At 37.1% G+C, this 17,506-nt stretch overlaps 2 protein-coding genes across 2 annotated transcripts; one reads left to right on the top strand and one right to left on the bottom strand.

Moving 5' to 3' along the window:
* Positions 1–374: 374 nt before the first annotated feature.
* On the bottom strand, positions 375–7,600 carry mettl18 (methyltransferase 18, RPL3 N3-histidine; the record flags this gene model as incomplete). Its single annotated transcript, XM_079248855.1, has 2 exons — positions 7,448–7,600; positions 375–1,328 (listed from the first exon to the last, which is right to left on the bottom strand). Exons 1-2 carry the CDS (start codon positions 7,550–7,552, stop codon positions 375–377), a joined length of 1,059 nt encoding a protein of 352 aa, XP_079104981.1. The 5' UTR covers positions 7,553–7,600.
* Positions 7,601–7,916: 316 nt separating this feature from the next.
* zdhhc16a (zDHHC palmitoyltransferase 16a) lies at positions 7,917–12,860 on the top strand. Its single transcript, XM_079249204.1, has 11 exons — positions 7,917–8,026; positions 9,030–9,290; positions 9,771–9,965; positions 10,063–10,151; positions 10,684–10,712; positions 10,817–10,950; positions 11,127–11,210; positions 11,315–11,400; positions 11,721–11,844; positions 12,145–12,215; positions 12,300–12,860. The coding sequence occupies exons 2-11, from the start codon at positions 9,057–9,059 to the stop codon at positions 12,400–12,402; spliced, it is 1,149 nt and encodes a 382-aa protein (XP_079105330.1). The 5' UTR covers positions 7,917–8,026; positions 9,030–9,056; the 3' UTR covers positions 12,403–12,860.
* Positions 12,861–17,506: the final 4,646 nt, after the last annotated feature.

Here is a 17,506-nt window from a genome sequence, read left to right as displayed (position 1 = left end):
TGACATTTTGCGCTGGACTTGAGAAACAAGCCTGGCTTTCATGCTGGTGTTTGAACACTGGGGAAAACACTCGTAAAGGTCACTGAGCCCATTTCCTTTCTTTCCTTCGTATGCATCTAAAGACCTCTAACAGCCCCTTTCAACAGCACTTGAGTCACTAGCAGACATATTCAAATTTCTATATAGGAAGTGGAAGAGGGTGTAGGCAATGAAAGACAAAATAGCACATGACGTCGCATTTTCTTTTATTAGTTTTTCTGTGTTTTAGGACTGTAATTTAACAATCCAGTTTTATAAAACATACTATCAAATGATGATATTTTCAGATAACAATCCATCAACTCATCATTTCAAGAGTCTCTGACAGTCCTACTTCAAGTGTCCTTTTTAAAACGCAACACTACCACATGTCTCTGGAGCCCCTCTTCCCCATCCCATAGGTGATCCAGAGAGAAGACACCCCTCTGCTCCACAAAGATCTCAAACAGATGGAGTCCACCACCAACGCCAAAGTAGTGGGATTTGGTGGCAAGGTAGACGAGACCATCTGGTGCCAACAGCTTGCGGAGGGTCTCGTGTAGAGCAGGGTAGTATACAGTGTTATAGATGGTCTCTGAGGTGAATATAATGTTGAATTTAGGCTGTGGTTCTATCTTTAAAGCTAAAGGAAGATATGTGGTCCAGTCACCTGAAAAGAAGCGACACCTTGTAAGCAATGGGTGCTGAGACAGACCTAGAGCTCTTTTCTTAGTTGGTGGGTTTCCATTGCTTCCCCCCTCTTTTACTTTCTTTTTACAACCATCTTCCGGGATTTTTCCTTTGCCCTTCCCTTTTTTATCATCTTCGCTGTCCTCCTCATTGTCCTCTTGGCAGTTTAACATGACATTCGGCACTGTGAGTTGTTCGATGACTGTACTGTTGTAATCTTGGAAGTGAACCTGCCTGGCTCCTCGCTTAAGAGCCAGTATTCCCAGTAGCCCTGCTCCACAGCCCAAATCCAAAACTGCCTTCTCACTGAAGGTCTCTCCGTCTTTCTCTATCAGCTCCAAAAGGTCATAAGTGCACTCCCACACCTTCAGGCCTCCTTCGTATACACCAGAGATGAGATCTGACCTTTGCTCTGCCCTGCGAGAGAGAATTTTCTCATTGTCGTCTCGCTCAGAAGCAGTCCTCTCAAAAACAGTCTCATTGAGGAAGTGCAGAGGAGGAAGAGTTCCAACAGTAACCGTTTCAAACACGGCATCACCAAGCAGGTTCTGTGGGTCAGATGGTGGAAGGTGTTCTTTTGCCTCTTTCACTGGCTCGGTTGGTTTGGGATTATCATCTGACTGCAAACACAAAGTATGGTTAAAGAGTAAAAGCACAACTTCAGCTACTTATTTAACAGAAGGTTCCTTTCTAGTGAATAAATGACTGGGTAACAGAGGGAACAGCAATGACTTGAGGCAAATCTGGTTTTGCAATCAATAATAAGAAATAACGAGGTTCCAGTCAGGGAAAACTGGTGATATGTATGTGCATAGCAGCCGACAGATCCATCATTCTTTCCAAACATCTTGGAAAAACTATATTGACTATAGACATAGTAAAAAAAAGCCTTCACTGGGAACTGTACCTCATGGGCGATTCTAAAAACATGGTAAAAAAAAAAAAAAAGAGAAGATGTTATGAAACACCACTGAATATTAAATGCTTGTTTCATTAACACAAATAAGCACAATCGGTGTTTTCATGTGACACTTGTCAAAACAGTGTTATGAATATTATAGTACATATCATACACTTTCCTAAGTATTTCACAGTACAACTTTATGCTCTGTATGTACAGAAAGACGGGCAGAGATTGTTAGATAAGGCGATCGTGAAAATGTGAAACCAAAAGTTCTAACAGGTTCACAATGCTATTACAAAGCACTTCATGTGATTTTTTGCACAATTTTTAGTCATGTTATTTTCTCACCCTGTAATTGTTTTCTCCTAACAGATCAAATATTGGCTGACTGGTTGACTGGTGACCATGAGACAGTTACAAATCCACCATGTGATTTACTTTGTGACTTAAAAAAAAAACTTTTGCAGATGTCATGTGTGTCACATGCAAACTGTAATTCATATAAATTACAAGTAAAAATAAGTCAAGTAAAAATAACCAACAACAATTATAACAAATAATAATAATAATAATACTTGTAGACTTATAGCTACATGCTTCAGTACTTTGATTTCAGGAACAAGAATAACAGCTCATACAATCCAGTAAACCTGTTTATTTTCACTGGGAACACTTGTTGAAAAAAGCCTGGGCGATAATGTAAAGGTTCACCGGCAAAAATATTATCAGTCTACGCTCTCTAGTGGAAGCACACCTTACAAAAGAATTGTCATTGGCAACTATATTCTTTCTCTCTGTCCCACTATCTGTTAGGCATATTAAGCTTTCACGGAAAATATACAGAAAATAAAAAAGTTCAAGCAACAAAGGACAGAGAAAATAACAATGTCACACTACATAACCTAGACCTTAATTAAAATAGGTCATGCAATTACATCATGTAAAAAACAAAATCTACACAGTTTTTATTACATATCTCTTACTTATGCCGTTTATCCTTATTCCTCTACTTATCTAAATTTACACCTCATCACTGAATATATTAATTGAAGATAATACTAAAAAATATTTACTCTGCCACATATATACTGCTACTCCCTTCAGTGTTAACTTGCTCTTGCTTTTTTTGTTTGTTGGTTTGTTTGTGTGAGTGTGTTTAAATCGTCTGATTTTTTACTGTGCTGTAAATGATGATAAAGAAACCTGAATTTTAATAAAAGTCTCTCTCTCTCTCTCTCTCCATTTGTGTTTGGGAAAAAATAATTAACTAAATATATATCAACACTTTTATATTAAAAAAAAAAAAAAAAAAAGCAGCTGCCTGAGCATTACAGTCAGGTGACAAGGCTTTAGTTTTTTCATCTGTGCTTGGCTCTGCTCTGTCAACAAAATTTTCTGGTACATACACTGTTGAGAAAAGACTAAATGACACAAACAATTCAATCTCCTGACCGGAAACAGAAAGCTAGCCTTTGGCATATCACCATGATGAAACTTCATTGCTCAAGAGACCCCACAGCAGATGTTGCTGAAATAATTTCCCCAATGGCAACCACGAGAGTAGCTGAGTGTCAGGATAATGATAAGTAAGTTATGTGTGAAACTTTACCACAAGGGGTCAGGCTCCGTGATAATGAAATATTATCTGACTTCTCCCAGTAAAAAAAAATATTTAAATGCATATTATATATATTTTATATATATATATATATATATATATATATATATGCATACATACAGACAGTTGTGCTCATATTTATTCATACCCTTTCATTAAAAAAGAAAAAAACAGCTGCCTGTAAAATAAACTGAAATTGACCGAAGTAATAATAAATAAATATTTTATGAAAATCATTACATTATTTTCTAATTCTAGTTCAATAAAAATATTTTTTAAAGAAAACAAATAAGATATTTTATTACATATTACATCACTCATAAACTAATATTTTGTTGAAAAATCCTTTAATGTTGCCACTACAGTCAGGTGTTTTCAGTCGGACTTCTGCACCTGTTGACAGGTATTTTGTCCCACTGTTCAACAGAGAAGTGCTCTAATTTCCAGGACCAAATTTTTTTTTTCTTCAACTCAATAAATGAAAAACAGCGTCTTATATGACTAAATCATATTTTTGCAAATTTTTTGTTATTGTTCCTTTTTCTAAGTCTCCAGTTATTTGAGTGACTGTTGTAAATTCAGCCTTTTTTTTAAATGAAAGGGTATGAATACATATGAGCACAGCTGTACACACACACACACACACATATTATATATATATATATATATATATATATATATATATATATATATATATATATATACACACACACTATTCACAAAAAGTTAGGGATATTCAGCTTTTGGGTGAAATTTCACAACAAGCCTAAAATGCATTCAAACCTGTACAGGTGAACTTAATGTGATCTTCTCTAAGCTTTTAAATGCACATGTCCAACTGTTAAATGTTTCAATAAATTTTGCACAAGTTGCTGTTCTCTAACAAGGAGCTTAACGGCAAAAATCACGGCAGGTGTGTGATCCTTGAATTGACCAATAAATGTCCTGGTTCAATTAGAGCTGGTGTTTAAACAGTTGTCCTCATCATGCTGTTCACATTTTGACATCATGAGACCAAGACGACACCTAACAATGGAACAACAGTCCCTTGCCATTGCGATGCTTCAAACAGGACGTTCTCAGACAGAAGTGGCCACTGAGCTTGGAGTGTCACAGAGTGTCATCAGCAGGTTGCAACAGAGATATGGAGAGACTGGAAGAGTCACAGAAAGGCCTAGAAGTGGATGTCCTTTGGCCACATCCCATGCTGATGACCGCTACATTGTGAACACTGCCCTGAGAAACCGGATGATGAATGCCACTCAACTCCAGGCACGTTTAAGAGAGGTGAGAGGCACCCAAGTGTCACGTCAGACCATTCAAAACCGTTTCCATCAGCGTGGTCTGCGTGCTAGACGACCTGCACGGGTACCTGACCACACCACCAGGCACAGGCATCATCGTCTTGCATGGGCCAGGGAGCATTTACGCTGGACGAGGAACCAGTGGGCCTCAGTGCTGTTCTCTGATGAAAGTCGATTCACACTGAGCAGAAATGATGGCCGGCAACGATGTTGGAGACGTCAGGGAGAGCACTATGCATCAGCCACTGTTGTCACCAGGCAAGCTTTTGGTGGTGGCGGTGTTACAGTGTGGGCAGGGGTGTCCACTTGGTACAGAACTGCCCTACACTTTGTGAATGGTACAGTGACAAGCCCATACTACCTGAATAACATCATTAATCCAGTGATTGTGCCCCTACATGAACAGCACAGGCCTAATTTCATCTTCATGGACGACAATGCTCCTGCTCATCGAGGCCGCATCATCAGGGAACGGCTGTTGGAGACTGGTGTCCCTCAAATGGAATGGCCTGCACTCTCTCCAGACCTGAATCCCATTGAAAACCTGTGGGATCAGCTGAGCCGTCGTGTAGAGGCTCGAGACCCTGCACCCCAGAACCTCAATGACCTGAGGGCTGCCCTTCAAGAAGAGTGGGATGCCATGCCTCAGTAGGCAATAAGTTGCCTTGTGAACAGCATGAGACGTCGTTGTCAAGCTGTAATTGATGCTCAAGGGCACATGACGAGATATTGAGACGTTCAAATTTTTTGTTGTGGTATAACTACCATTGTTGTTACCTTTTGTGTTGAATGAATTTTTTGAGATGAGGAAATCAGTAGTGCATCCTTCTACTTAAATGTCTTACTTTTATGATATTATATCACTGTAGCATGAACATATTGCATTTTCCATAAATTTCACCTGAAAGCCAAATATCCCTACACACTGTGTGTGTATATATATATATATATATATATATATATATATATATATATATATATATATATATATATCATGTCAAGTTTTCTTTTTTTCGATTATAATTGTTTTGTGACTTTCCAACAATTCCATTTTTATTTAGACTGATAATTGATGATAAAGACTGTTTAAAGCTGCTTTGGTCATCAAAAACCAAATGGCTTCCGATTATTACAAAAAATGTTTACCACTGTGTTTGATCACCATTCCTTTTAACAATGAACTTTGTAGGTAGAATTTGTTCCCATTCTTGCTTGATCTACAACTTTAGTTGCACAACAGTTCAGGTTTTCCGTTGTAATACTTTGCACTCCAGGAAGCACCACATATTTTAATGGGAGACAGGTCTTAACCGCAGGCAGACCAGTCTAGTACCCACTCTTGCACGCAGTTGTAACACATGCAGAATGTGGCTTTGCACGGTCTTGCTGAAATAAGGACATCCCTGAAAAAGATGTTTGAATGGCAGCATATGTTCTTTAAAATCTGCATGTACCTTACACCAAAATGGTACCTTCACAGCATGCAAGCTTCCTATGCAGTGGGCACTAACACAAACCCACACCATCACGGATGCCAGCTGTTGAACTTTCAACTGACGATAATCCAGATTGTCCTTTCCTTCTTTGGCCCAGAGGACACTATGTCTATGATTTCCAAAAACCATTTGAAATTTAGACTCGTCAGACCACAGCACAGTTTTCCACTTTGCGTTAGTTAATCTGAGATAAGCTCAGATCCAGAGAAACCTGCAGTGCTTCTGGGTGTTGTTGATGTATGGTTTTCACTTTCACAGTGTTTCCACTTGTACTTGCAGGTGTAGAACTGTTCCTGTGCTCATGCAGTAATATCCTTCACACAATAATGTTGATTATTGATGTAGCACCATCTAAAGGATTTAATGTTGGTTTTCAGCCTTAGTCCTTACTTGCAGAGATTTCACCACATTCTCTAAATCTTTTCATGATATTATGGACTGTAGATGATGAAATTCCTAAATTCCTTCCAACTGTACGATGAGAAACGCCCTGCTCCTACGCGCCAAGTGAAGTCAGTTGAGGTGGCGCTGGCATTTCGTTGGGATGCCTCCTGGACGCCCCCTGATGAGGTGTTATGGGCATGACCCTGCAGGAAGATACTCCAGGGAAGACCCAGAACACACTGGAGGGATTATAGCTCAAGGCTCCAGGGAAAGGGAGGTTTCCTGCTTGAGCTACTATGGATTGATGGATGGCCAGGTTAATATTTAGTTTTTATATACATTTTACACAATGTCCCAAATTCATTGTGACTGGAGTTGCAGTACATAAAATAAAATATTTATAGACTTTGTTTTGAAAAAAACAAACAAAAACAAAACAGATATATATTATTAATTCAATAGATTTTGATTGTATTAACAAAGAACTGTACTGCAATTTCAAATTGGCTAACTACTAGTAACTAGTAGTACTAGTTATACTCACTAGAGTATAACTTTATTAATGCACTCAAACTACTAGCAAGGACAAACACCTGTGCCACCAACTCAGATTCATTTGGTGAGTCCCGCTTGTGTTTCATTGACTTTGCTCTGAAACAACAAATCATTTTAATTTAATTTTGTTGTTTATTATTATTTTTTATTCTTAATGTATGAACTGGGCTGAGAAAACTAACGTGTGGTACCTGGGCCTTTAACGAGTCTGAAAAACCTGAATCATAAATGCTGTAGTTCCTGCAGTATAAGTTGTCTTAAATTGTTTGTTGATGCCTTTCCTACTTTTCTTTTCATCACACTTCTACTTGTAAATCCGCCACAACACGCGATTTGTTTGTACTCCTTCTTTCTTATTAAAACAACCTGACAAGTGCTCGCAAGTCGAGACGAGTTCTGCGACAAAGCAAGTAACTACCCAATGTTGCTGCCTGCATTCGTGCTCTGAGAAACATGGTTAAGCTAATATGATACTCACACTTTTAGCATCACTCTCTTTCTTTCCAGTTTGTTGTTCATTTCCATGCAAATCGTCAGAGGTTACCACTTGCACTGGAAGATCGAAATTAAAACAAAATGACATTATGAGTGGTAAGACTAAACACGATTAGCTTGAGGTTGGAAGGTTCCACATGTCAACCTTGCAGGCATGAGTAGTAGCAAAGCCGAGCATGGAAATAAAACTCCAAATCCCATAATTCTAAAATACATACGTTTGAGTATTTTTTTAATAGTGTATGTAATTTTTCCATTTAAATAATAAAATAATTGCACGTTTGTTTCATACATAAATACATTAGTAAAATGCATAAATACACATTTAAATTTGTGCAAGAAAAATAAGCAGAAATATTGGACTCAATTTCTGACTCAAACTACCATGATCCTTCGCCGTAATTTCAGAGCATGCGCAGTCACTCCAGGTCAGGCTCTGCTGTTAACTGTCACCGGTCCATGATCCTTGTCCTCCTCCTCGCAAATATATTGCGTCTTTATTCCCCTCTTGAAATGGCAACAAGAAAGGCGGTCACGGTGGATTTCTTTTCTGCATAGACCAGTGAGTATTGTCAAATAAATAAAAACATGATGTCAGTATTAGCCGCAGCACAGTGTCGGAGAACTGTAGAGAGTATCCAGACAAAACGGATTTAGGAGTATTATCATCCCGTGCGATGGGAAACAGACACGTGAAATATGGACAAATTTAACTGCTTTATTGTGCTTTTATCAGTCGACTGCCTTGCATTTGTTGTTGCGTATTCTGTAATTGACCATTTAGGTAAATCTTAAAGGTACTGTTGTCAGAAGTCAGACCCAATCCAGACCCCTGACCATCTCACCTGACGCAGATGCAGAACCTCCACTCAGACTCCACCCTGTCCGGAATGCAGCAAAACAAGATTACCTCCACAGGTTTTTGGCAAGTCACAAGCAAATAGTCGTTTTATTACCTCTATATTTTTTATTGTATACACTTGTGACTATGTATATACCTTTCTCCCCCATTTTTGGCGCCATGATGACATTAAAATGTCTGTTGGCTCAAACTGAAATGAAGAACAACATAAACAAATTTATTAATGATAAAAAACAAACAAACAAACAAACAAAAAAAAACCCAGCTAGTTGACTGACTCTAAAATTTAAAGTTGAAAAACTTCATAAGTGGATCATGCCACATGATCTGTTTCCTGCTATTTTATGAAGAGATGGATGTGACTTTTTTTTTTTTTTATCCAGATGACATATATTATTTGTCCCCAAGGAGGAAATTCTTCCTCCTTGACAGAGAAAGGAAAGTAAACAGAATACCCTCAGGGTTTGTATTGTTACTCATTAACATTTTTCTCCACTGTTTGTTTTACAAATGACACGGCTGAAATATTTAGAAAATGTTTTCCCTTTTGTTGGATTGTTATTCCAGATTTTTTCCTTATCATTATTGTTTGTGAATATACTGTCATGTAATTTATGCAACCCTTTGCAAAAAAGGGTTATTTTTTCTAATGCATATGTATATCAAGTTACTATAAAACGGTCATTGTTTCTTGATCTTCCAGCAGGTGCTTTCCTCCCACAAATGCAGGATGCGGTGCTGTCCCAGCTCTGTGCTCCAGCTGCTTCGTTGCGTGCGCTTATGGTTGTGTTGCAGGCGAGGAAGGAACAGACTACCCTTGTGGATTAGGAAAATATGGGCTTACACGAGAGTGCTGGTGCAGTCACTTTGCTTCAACTTCCTCACAGACTCTGATGTGATTTTTGACTCAATATTTGAGCCCGTATTTCTGACAGTGGATTACGTCACCCGTTGGTTTGGCACGGTGAGTGTTTGTACATGTCTGAATGCTTGTGTGATAAGTAAATTTGATTTTGTTTTTGGTGGGGAAAAAAAGAAAGTTGAAAAGATCTGTTTTCCTTGTACAATATGCATAAGGTAAAAAGCTATAATAATAACTTGTTTCGGACAGCTTGACTAAGAAAACCCTCACAGCAGTTTTTCATTGAGGTCATATCATCCTTCCTTGGAAAATTTATAAGGATGTTCCTTATTGGAGATCTGAAGGTTATACTGGCGCGTTTTATTTTGAACATTGATATGATAGATTCATATGCAGAGAAGATAATCATCTCAGATCCCTCCTTGAATGAATATATGTGCAGTTGTATACACAGTTACATATGTGGAGGGATATACCCTCATAGTTTCCTTAAAATTAGCAAAAAGTTTTTATTTATAATTTTTAATAAATGGTATGAATATAGAAGCACAATACAGTGATTTTGTGTTTTCTGTTTTTAAGGTTTTTGTTTGTCTGGTGGTGATACTGACCAGCTCCATTGTACTGATAGCGTATGTGGTGCTACTGCCGCTGGTCCTCAACACATATTCCCCTGCATGGATAGCTTGGCATGTTTGTTATGGACATTGGAATCTAATTATGATAGCTTTTCACTACTACAAAGCTGCCAAGACCTCCCCTGGATATCCCCCTACAGTAAGAGATTTTTTTTCAGCTTCTCTGCTTAACTACTACTTGTTGAGCTTGGCTGGTAGTCTGGTCTGTTTGCTAATGTAAAAATGATTTTATTCAGGAAAGAAATGACAGGCCATTTGTGTCGGTCTGCAAAAAGTGCATCATGCCTAAACCGGCAAGAACACACCACTGTGGTATCTGTAACAGGTGAGTTGGGTATTTTTCCTCTGTAATTTCTTCAGTCCATGTTTTTGTAAGTGTCCAGTGTTCTGTTGCAGCATTTTTGCCATTTTAAAAAAGTTAAATAAGTGCATAAAGCAACTTTTGTGTTGTAAAACATCTGGTCTGACTGGTTTTGCTATTTGCTAATCAAATGATCAAATACCAGGTACTCCTCAGTATAATGTTTAGAAAATTTTACTTTAGAATGAAAATGTATTCTGCTTCTGTCCCACTGCATTGCAGCAGTCACAACACAACGTGGTTCCAAAAGAAGAGCTCAGTGTCTTTGAGAGTTTATAACCAAATTTCAGTCAGTCCAGCCCACCCTCTCTGATGTGTTTTAGCTTTACCTCTAAAGTCAGTTCCTGCTGTGAAGAATATTGTGTAGCTCAGGTTGGTAGGCATGTTAGCAGCACAGAGCACACTTACAGACTTCCACTGACTGCTTTAAAAAAAAAAAGAAGAAGAAAAGAGAGACATCATGCAGTGAGGCTAATGTTTTCCTTTGCTTTTGCAGGTGCATTCTAAAAATGGACCATCACTGTCGTATCCTTTTTTTGCAATATTTATTCCAAGTAGTTTTAAAAGCACTGTGAAAAAAATTGGACAAAAACACATGCTGGCAGCCTTCCTTAATATCCGCACAATAGCCTGGTTGAATAACTGCGTGGGACATTTCAACCACCGTTACTTTTTCTCTTTCTGTCTCTTCATGACCTTGGGCTGTGTCTACTGTAGCATCAGCGGCAGAAACCTGTTCCTAGATGCATACAATGCTCTCGAGGTGAGGAAGTTGGACTGCAGTTGGTTGTGGAGCTGCTTGGTGTTTTGTCTCTATAAGCCGTCTTCTCTTCAATTCTCCTCCTTTTGTGCACCTTTTATCTGCTGGGCTCAACTTTCACTGACAACCTTGTTTGTGTCTTGAACACATGGCTTTGTACATGCGGGCTATTCCTTCAGCGCTTTAAGCATTTGGACTTGGAAAAACCAGGGGTTCCTGTAACAGGAATGGGAGTTCTTATAGGGCTTCTGCCATCTGGTCAGGTATCATTTCAAAAATAAACACACACTAAAATATTTTAGGGTCATGTGTGGTTTTTGTTTGTTTGACGTTCTAATAAGAGTTTCTGTTTTTGTCTTTTTCCAAGACTCACTATCAGACTCCTGCACCTCCGTATACCTTCAAGGACAAAATTATTCACAAGAGTATCATCTACATGTGGGTGCTCACCAGGTAAAGCATGGAGTTCCTGTCATCGCTTGCAACACCTAGAGCCATTCCCACTAATGTACATCATGTTTGGAAAGTTGTGTAATTGGGTGAAAATAGCATTCCCAAATGGAGGAGCTGCACATGGCAGTTTTTTTTGTTTTTTTTTAAACTACCTGAAGTAGTCCACACTTTTTTACAACATCCTGTTAATTTAATCCTAGAAAGTTTACTGATTTATATTACACAAACCAAACATAATTAAGCACTATATAATATAACAGGATTGTTTTCTTCTTTTTGTCTTGGCAGTTGATAAAATGAAATGCGCTTTGTTCTTGTAGCACTGTGGGAGTGGCCCTGGGAGCTTTGACCATTTGGCATGCATTTCTCATATCCAAAGGGGAGACCAGCATCGAAAGACATATTAACAACAAAGAAACAAAACGAATGGCCAAGTGGGGAAAGGTGAGTATTTGTACATATGGTCCATAAAGATACAGGTAATATTTAAAATGGGGGAAAAAAAACCAAACAAAAGTTAATTATTTATCATCTGTCTTGCCCCACCTTTGCTAAAAATGTCATGCAAATCTGCCCATAGTGATCTCACTTCAACCTATAACTATCCTGTTTAAATAATCCTTTTAATAAACTGTTAGCAGGATGAATACAAACCTATGGCCGATTTGAATGAAGAAAGTATATCGTTGAGGTTTGATGGGTTTTTAATTGTTCTTTTCCTTTATCCTTTAACTCTTCTGTCAGGTATATAGAAACCCATTTAACCACGGCAGGCTGAACAACTGGAAAATCTTCTTTGGGGTGGAGAAAAGAAGGTGTGTATCTGTGATGTCTGTACAGCTATTCTCTGGAATTCATGGATCATGTCTGATGAATGTTGCTCTGTCTTTTGTTTGTAGTCACTGGGTGACGCGTGTTCTCCTGCCTTCTGGACACACCCCACATGGTGATGGTTTGACGTGGGACATTCTCCCAGTTAAAAAGGATTTGATACCTGTATGACACACTGTGGTTAGGCGTACTTGCAGCCTAACTTGTTGGCTAAATGAGAAGAATCTCGAATCTAGGTGACTTCAGATTGCTGAAAATAGGGGATGATGTTAACTTTCTGGACCTCAAATACTTTTTCAGCATTGCTCTTGGCTCTGCCATATTTATTTTTCAGCAAGGTGGTGTGCCATATTTTTTGGGGGGGGTTTACTTAATTTGAAAACCCTTTTACTTGACTATAAGCATTGTGCTATAAAAGGACAAAGATATTTTTCTTTTTTCCATTTTCTTTTCTTTTTGGTTTGAATAGTACTCTGACTGAACTACCTGTAAAGAAAGATGTGTTTTTAAAGAAAAGATTTTGCTCAACAGTTCATTCACAGAATATTTTTTATTCAAAGACATTAAAAATGAAAAGAAACTAAATTTATGGTGCATCAGAACCCATATACCTCCTCAGCCTATTTATACTCTCCAGTTCTATATTATCTGATTGAAACATTCAATAGCAATGTTAATTATGTGTATTTTTTGCATTTGTTATTAATAAATCTTTATCACTTGTTTTATTTAAAGAATGCAACACTGTCAGTTTTTATTTTTGAAATGGGGCACTGTTGCTGTTGAAAATTTTATTTTATATTATATTATATTATATTATATTATATTATATTATATTATATATACACGGTAGACTCTGAAAAGGCATCAGTCAATACAACAATCAGTTATAGAACAGAGATTCTTTTTTTTTTTTTTCTCATTAAAGTTATTTCCTTTTTGCTTTGCAATCATGTTTCAGTATACTAGGCGGGTAGAATCGAGCTCTGGGATTATGTCACAATGTTTTGCAGACAGAGCCAGTAACTTGATGCTGCCAAAGGAGGATTAAAACAAGATGCATGCCAGATTTGATTATTATATCACAAATACACAACAACTGAGATGCTTCAAAATTTGTAAAACTAGAAAATATGAATTTGTTCCCCCAAATAGTTTAATTAATCCAAGGTACATATTTATCACAGTAAACGTGCTGCTGTAGAACATTATGGAATAGATTTGGTATTTTTTGAAGGAGAAATGATGCGAGTGAAAGGGGAAATCAAAATAAAGTAGCTGTGAAGTAAAGACAGAAGAGATTAACAAATGACAACATGTTTCAGCCTGGTTCAAACCCTCTCTTGTCCTACAGTGTTTATGACACCCACCCCCACTCACACAAAAAATATTTAATTTTACAGCAGATGTCAGTGTATAACATTTAAAGTTACGTGAAAAGATAGATGATATCAGGAGTAATGAATTACAGAAACTCCAAAAAAAATGTGATCTATAGGTTTTCTAAAGACTGAAAGATACAGAAGATCATTCCTGCCAGCAGCCATCAGCCTCCGGAACAAGACCTCCTCAAATTAATTATTATTATATACTACAATATTGAATTTCCCTTTGGGGATTAATAAAGTATTTTTCATTTCATTTCATTTTCATTTTATTAATTTAAAACTTTATATATTTTTCACTCCTGTCTGTTCTTGGGTTTGAAATTAAATTATATTCTTAACTAAAGTGAAATAATTACAATCAGATTTGTTGGTGCAAAACTCTTTTAGTGACATTTTGTTCTGGGTTTACAAAACTCATATATTAAAACTTTATTGATACAAATAAGGCCTTACCTTGTCACATTACAGGGAAAATGTGCTTTTGATTTTACTGAAAATAAGATATCCCAACTGCTCTAATGGAGGCAGATGCATCTGGAGGATGGCTGTTGTGCTCCATATGATTTGTGTGTTTCTACAGTTGTGAAAGAAATGATTCATTATAACAAAGTAAAGCCTTAGAGAATGAGTCAAGTCACAGAATCGTCCTTCTGGGTTTTGTTAAAACTGATCAATCAGGGAGCGAATAAGTGCAGTTCAGGATATCTGACATATCCCCTCTCTATCACATCATTTACAGCCCAGAAAATGAAGGTCACAACATGCACTTCAACAGTCTTCACTTGTTTCGTCATTGTCTGTGCATTGTTATTTTTCTACCTGGTATACATCAGTCTGTTTTTTATTTTCTTCAGTGAGATTGAGAGCTTTTTCTAATGACAACAATCATATTTTGACCATAGGCCTGTATTACGAAGTTGGATTAATATACCTGGCTTCATTCTGATCACTGATTACATAAATTCATATGCACATCACTGTCAACAGAATGGGTGGCCATTTTCCAAGAGATCTGATTGGTCAGCAGGTGGTGCTTTAATACTAGCTGATGTCTTATCCAGAACATAACCTGATCTGCAGCAGATTACATGTTCAGCGTTAAGATGAGTTACCCTGGTAAGAAGGGAACCTGCAACCACCCTGGGTTAACTCCAAAGTCAGCTTTGTAGTTCAGGCCTGCCGAAGAGAAAGTATCACAGTCATCATATTGAAGTAAAAATCATGAAATGAGAATAAGATCTTTAATAATGTGAATATTATCAAGAAGATACCTGATGTCAAAACTGTGATTAGCTCAAAGAGTTCAAAATAATTTTTAAGAAAAAAAAATTAAATTAATTGTTTTGCATTTTCTAAGCTCAGTAGCTACTCCAGCAGGTCTGTATAAATTAAATAAATAAATATTTAAATAAATAAATATTTATAAATATATATATATATATATATATATATATATATATATATATATATATATATATATATATGTGTGTGTGTGTATGTGTATATCATGAATGAATGATATTCCAGTGGGTCACAAGTCGCATGCTTTGAGGGTTCCTGCATGTTTGCAGGAATTATTTAGTCATCTGTTACTGTTCCAAAGGGTGTTTCATTCTTGGTACCTTGTTAGGCCCTCATATGTCATGAAGATGTCAGTTGTGTTTTCTCTGTAGTTTCTCTTTTTATTCTAAAGACAAAAAGTTTTTACATGACAATGGTTTCAAAATTTGTTGATGTAAGAGCTATATGAAGGACATTTTTGTTTAAAAATGTATTTAGGTTTAACTCTGGAGCAGTAACCTCAATGGTGAAATCCACATTCCTGAGATCAATGTCGTCTAACTCCAATGTAAGAAAGACAACTCTTTTTCCACTTACTCCAACCATCACAGTATCTTTACACTCGTCTTGTGGCCCTTGGGAAGGACCATTGATTTAGTTGCCTCCCAGTGGCAAGACCACTCCTTGCACTGTGGTCTTTGCAGTGTTCCAGACCACTCTACGCTCTTTATAACATAGTCTTTGTGGTGGCCTTTAGTAAGGATGACTGATAAAGTCATGGATAAGACGAGATCCCCATTTTAGAGACAAGCTCCTCTCCATCAGTGGGTACTAAAGCACCACCTCCTGACCAATCAGTTCTCTTGGAAAATGGCATGTCCATTCTTGGAACATCCTGTCATGTTGAAATGCGTATCGTCTCAGGTCTCTGGCTTAACCAGTATGGAGTTCTGACAGCTAATACATTGCAGATGTTTTGGAACTGACACCACGGGATAAGACGTCAGAGGATTTGGCAACCTCAAGTCCAGGCTTTATTAGAGTTTTTGTTAAACCTTTTTTCTGGAATACCCCATTGGACTATTTATAGTGTTTCTGCTTTTATCTTTACTCACAGTTCACCTTACTTCACCTTACCATGTCTGACCTTATGCTTTAAATAAATCAGTAGATAAGCTACAGAGTGATCACTGAATCTTTGTGCTGAGTAAAGGTGAGGACAAACTGTGTTTTCACTAACAAAAAGGTGAACAGAAAACTTTACTCATTTAACCCTTGTGCTCTCCGTTGTACTCTTTTCTGCATTTTTCAATGCAGGCTCAATAACCTTACCTGTATTAAAATTAGAAAGACAAACTTTTTCAAGGATTTCAGTTTTAATCGAGTTTTAAAAATTCATATGTTGGATCTAATTTTTGGGTTTTAATACACTGTTAAAATGTTTTCTCTTTCCCCTTGAGACATTTTGCATCATTCAGTGTCATCATAACATTTATTTCCTTACCTTCTAAAATTTTAGTATAAAAATTAATTTAGGAGTCAACACCTTTTCAAACCAACCTTTTGGCTGTAAAAAAAAAAAAAAAAAAATCAGTTTTCTTTCCATGTATTTTTCTTATTGTCTGTTGCATTTGTGACTGTTGATTGGCAGCATAACTTGATTAAAACTAAAAGTGCCTGTCTGTGTGTGTTGGTTTTCATGTAAGAGTTACATGGATTTATGTTTAGAGACTTTTTTTGCCGTGTTTGTGTACAGGAAAACAAAGTCTTTTTTTCTAGTCAAATTCTCAAATCAAGGTCAAAGAGGCCCTCTAATATGAAATAAAATGTTTTGTTTGTTTAGGTTTGCTTTCAATTCAGCATATTTACTGCACTGTTTCATTGTGTCGGCTGGTTGTTTCTACAGCAAACAAAGGAGACTGGCTGTTAAAAGTCTGGAGTCAGTATACTATGTGCAGAAACTATTAGTCTTGCAGGACATGCCCTGGTACCTAAGACAGCACCACAGGTACCTTTTTTTCCCAATGAAAATAAGGTATCTTGATGTAGTTTCTCACCCTGAAATCATGTTGCTCACACTCCCCCCCAGTACCTTTTGTTCTTCACAGTGTTGTCTGTCTAGGGTGAAAACTCATTGTTTTCCGGAGGCCCAAGTGGGACAGACAAGAGGCTTGTATTTGCAGTGTTTTTTTTTTTTTTTTTTTTTTGTTTTTTGTTTTGCTTCATATTTCTATATTTGCAGCACTTTTTTTTTTTTTTTTTGCTATATGTTTCTGCATTTGAAGCAGTCCTTTATGCTTGCAGCCTCCCCCCTAGCATTTCTGTTCTTACATGCAGAGTGTTTTGTATAGAAAGCGCATTTGCACCAGTTGGGCCACCATGGAAATTCATAGGAATTGCACATTTTCTACCCGGGGTTAAATTGGACGTATTTTCTTCAGGGGGAAAGGGTTAAATAAATCATATTTAAAAAAACAAAACAAAAAACAAACAAACAAAAAAAAAAAAACTCAAAGTGAATAAGTAAACATGATTTAATCAATTTTAATAATGCTGACAACAAACAAAAAAAGTTCGAATGTACGGAGGCTCGTCTGTCTGAAAGC

Source organism: Telmatherina bonti (assembly GCF_933228915.1).
Source record: "Telmatherina bonti genome assembly, chromosome: 11".
Taxonomy (NCBI): Eukaryota; Metazoa; Chordata; class Actinopteri; order Atheriniformes; family Telmatherinidae; genus Telmatherina; species Telmatherina bonti.
This window is presented reverse-complemented; position numbering and strand designations above follow the sequence as displayed.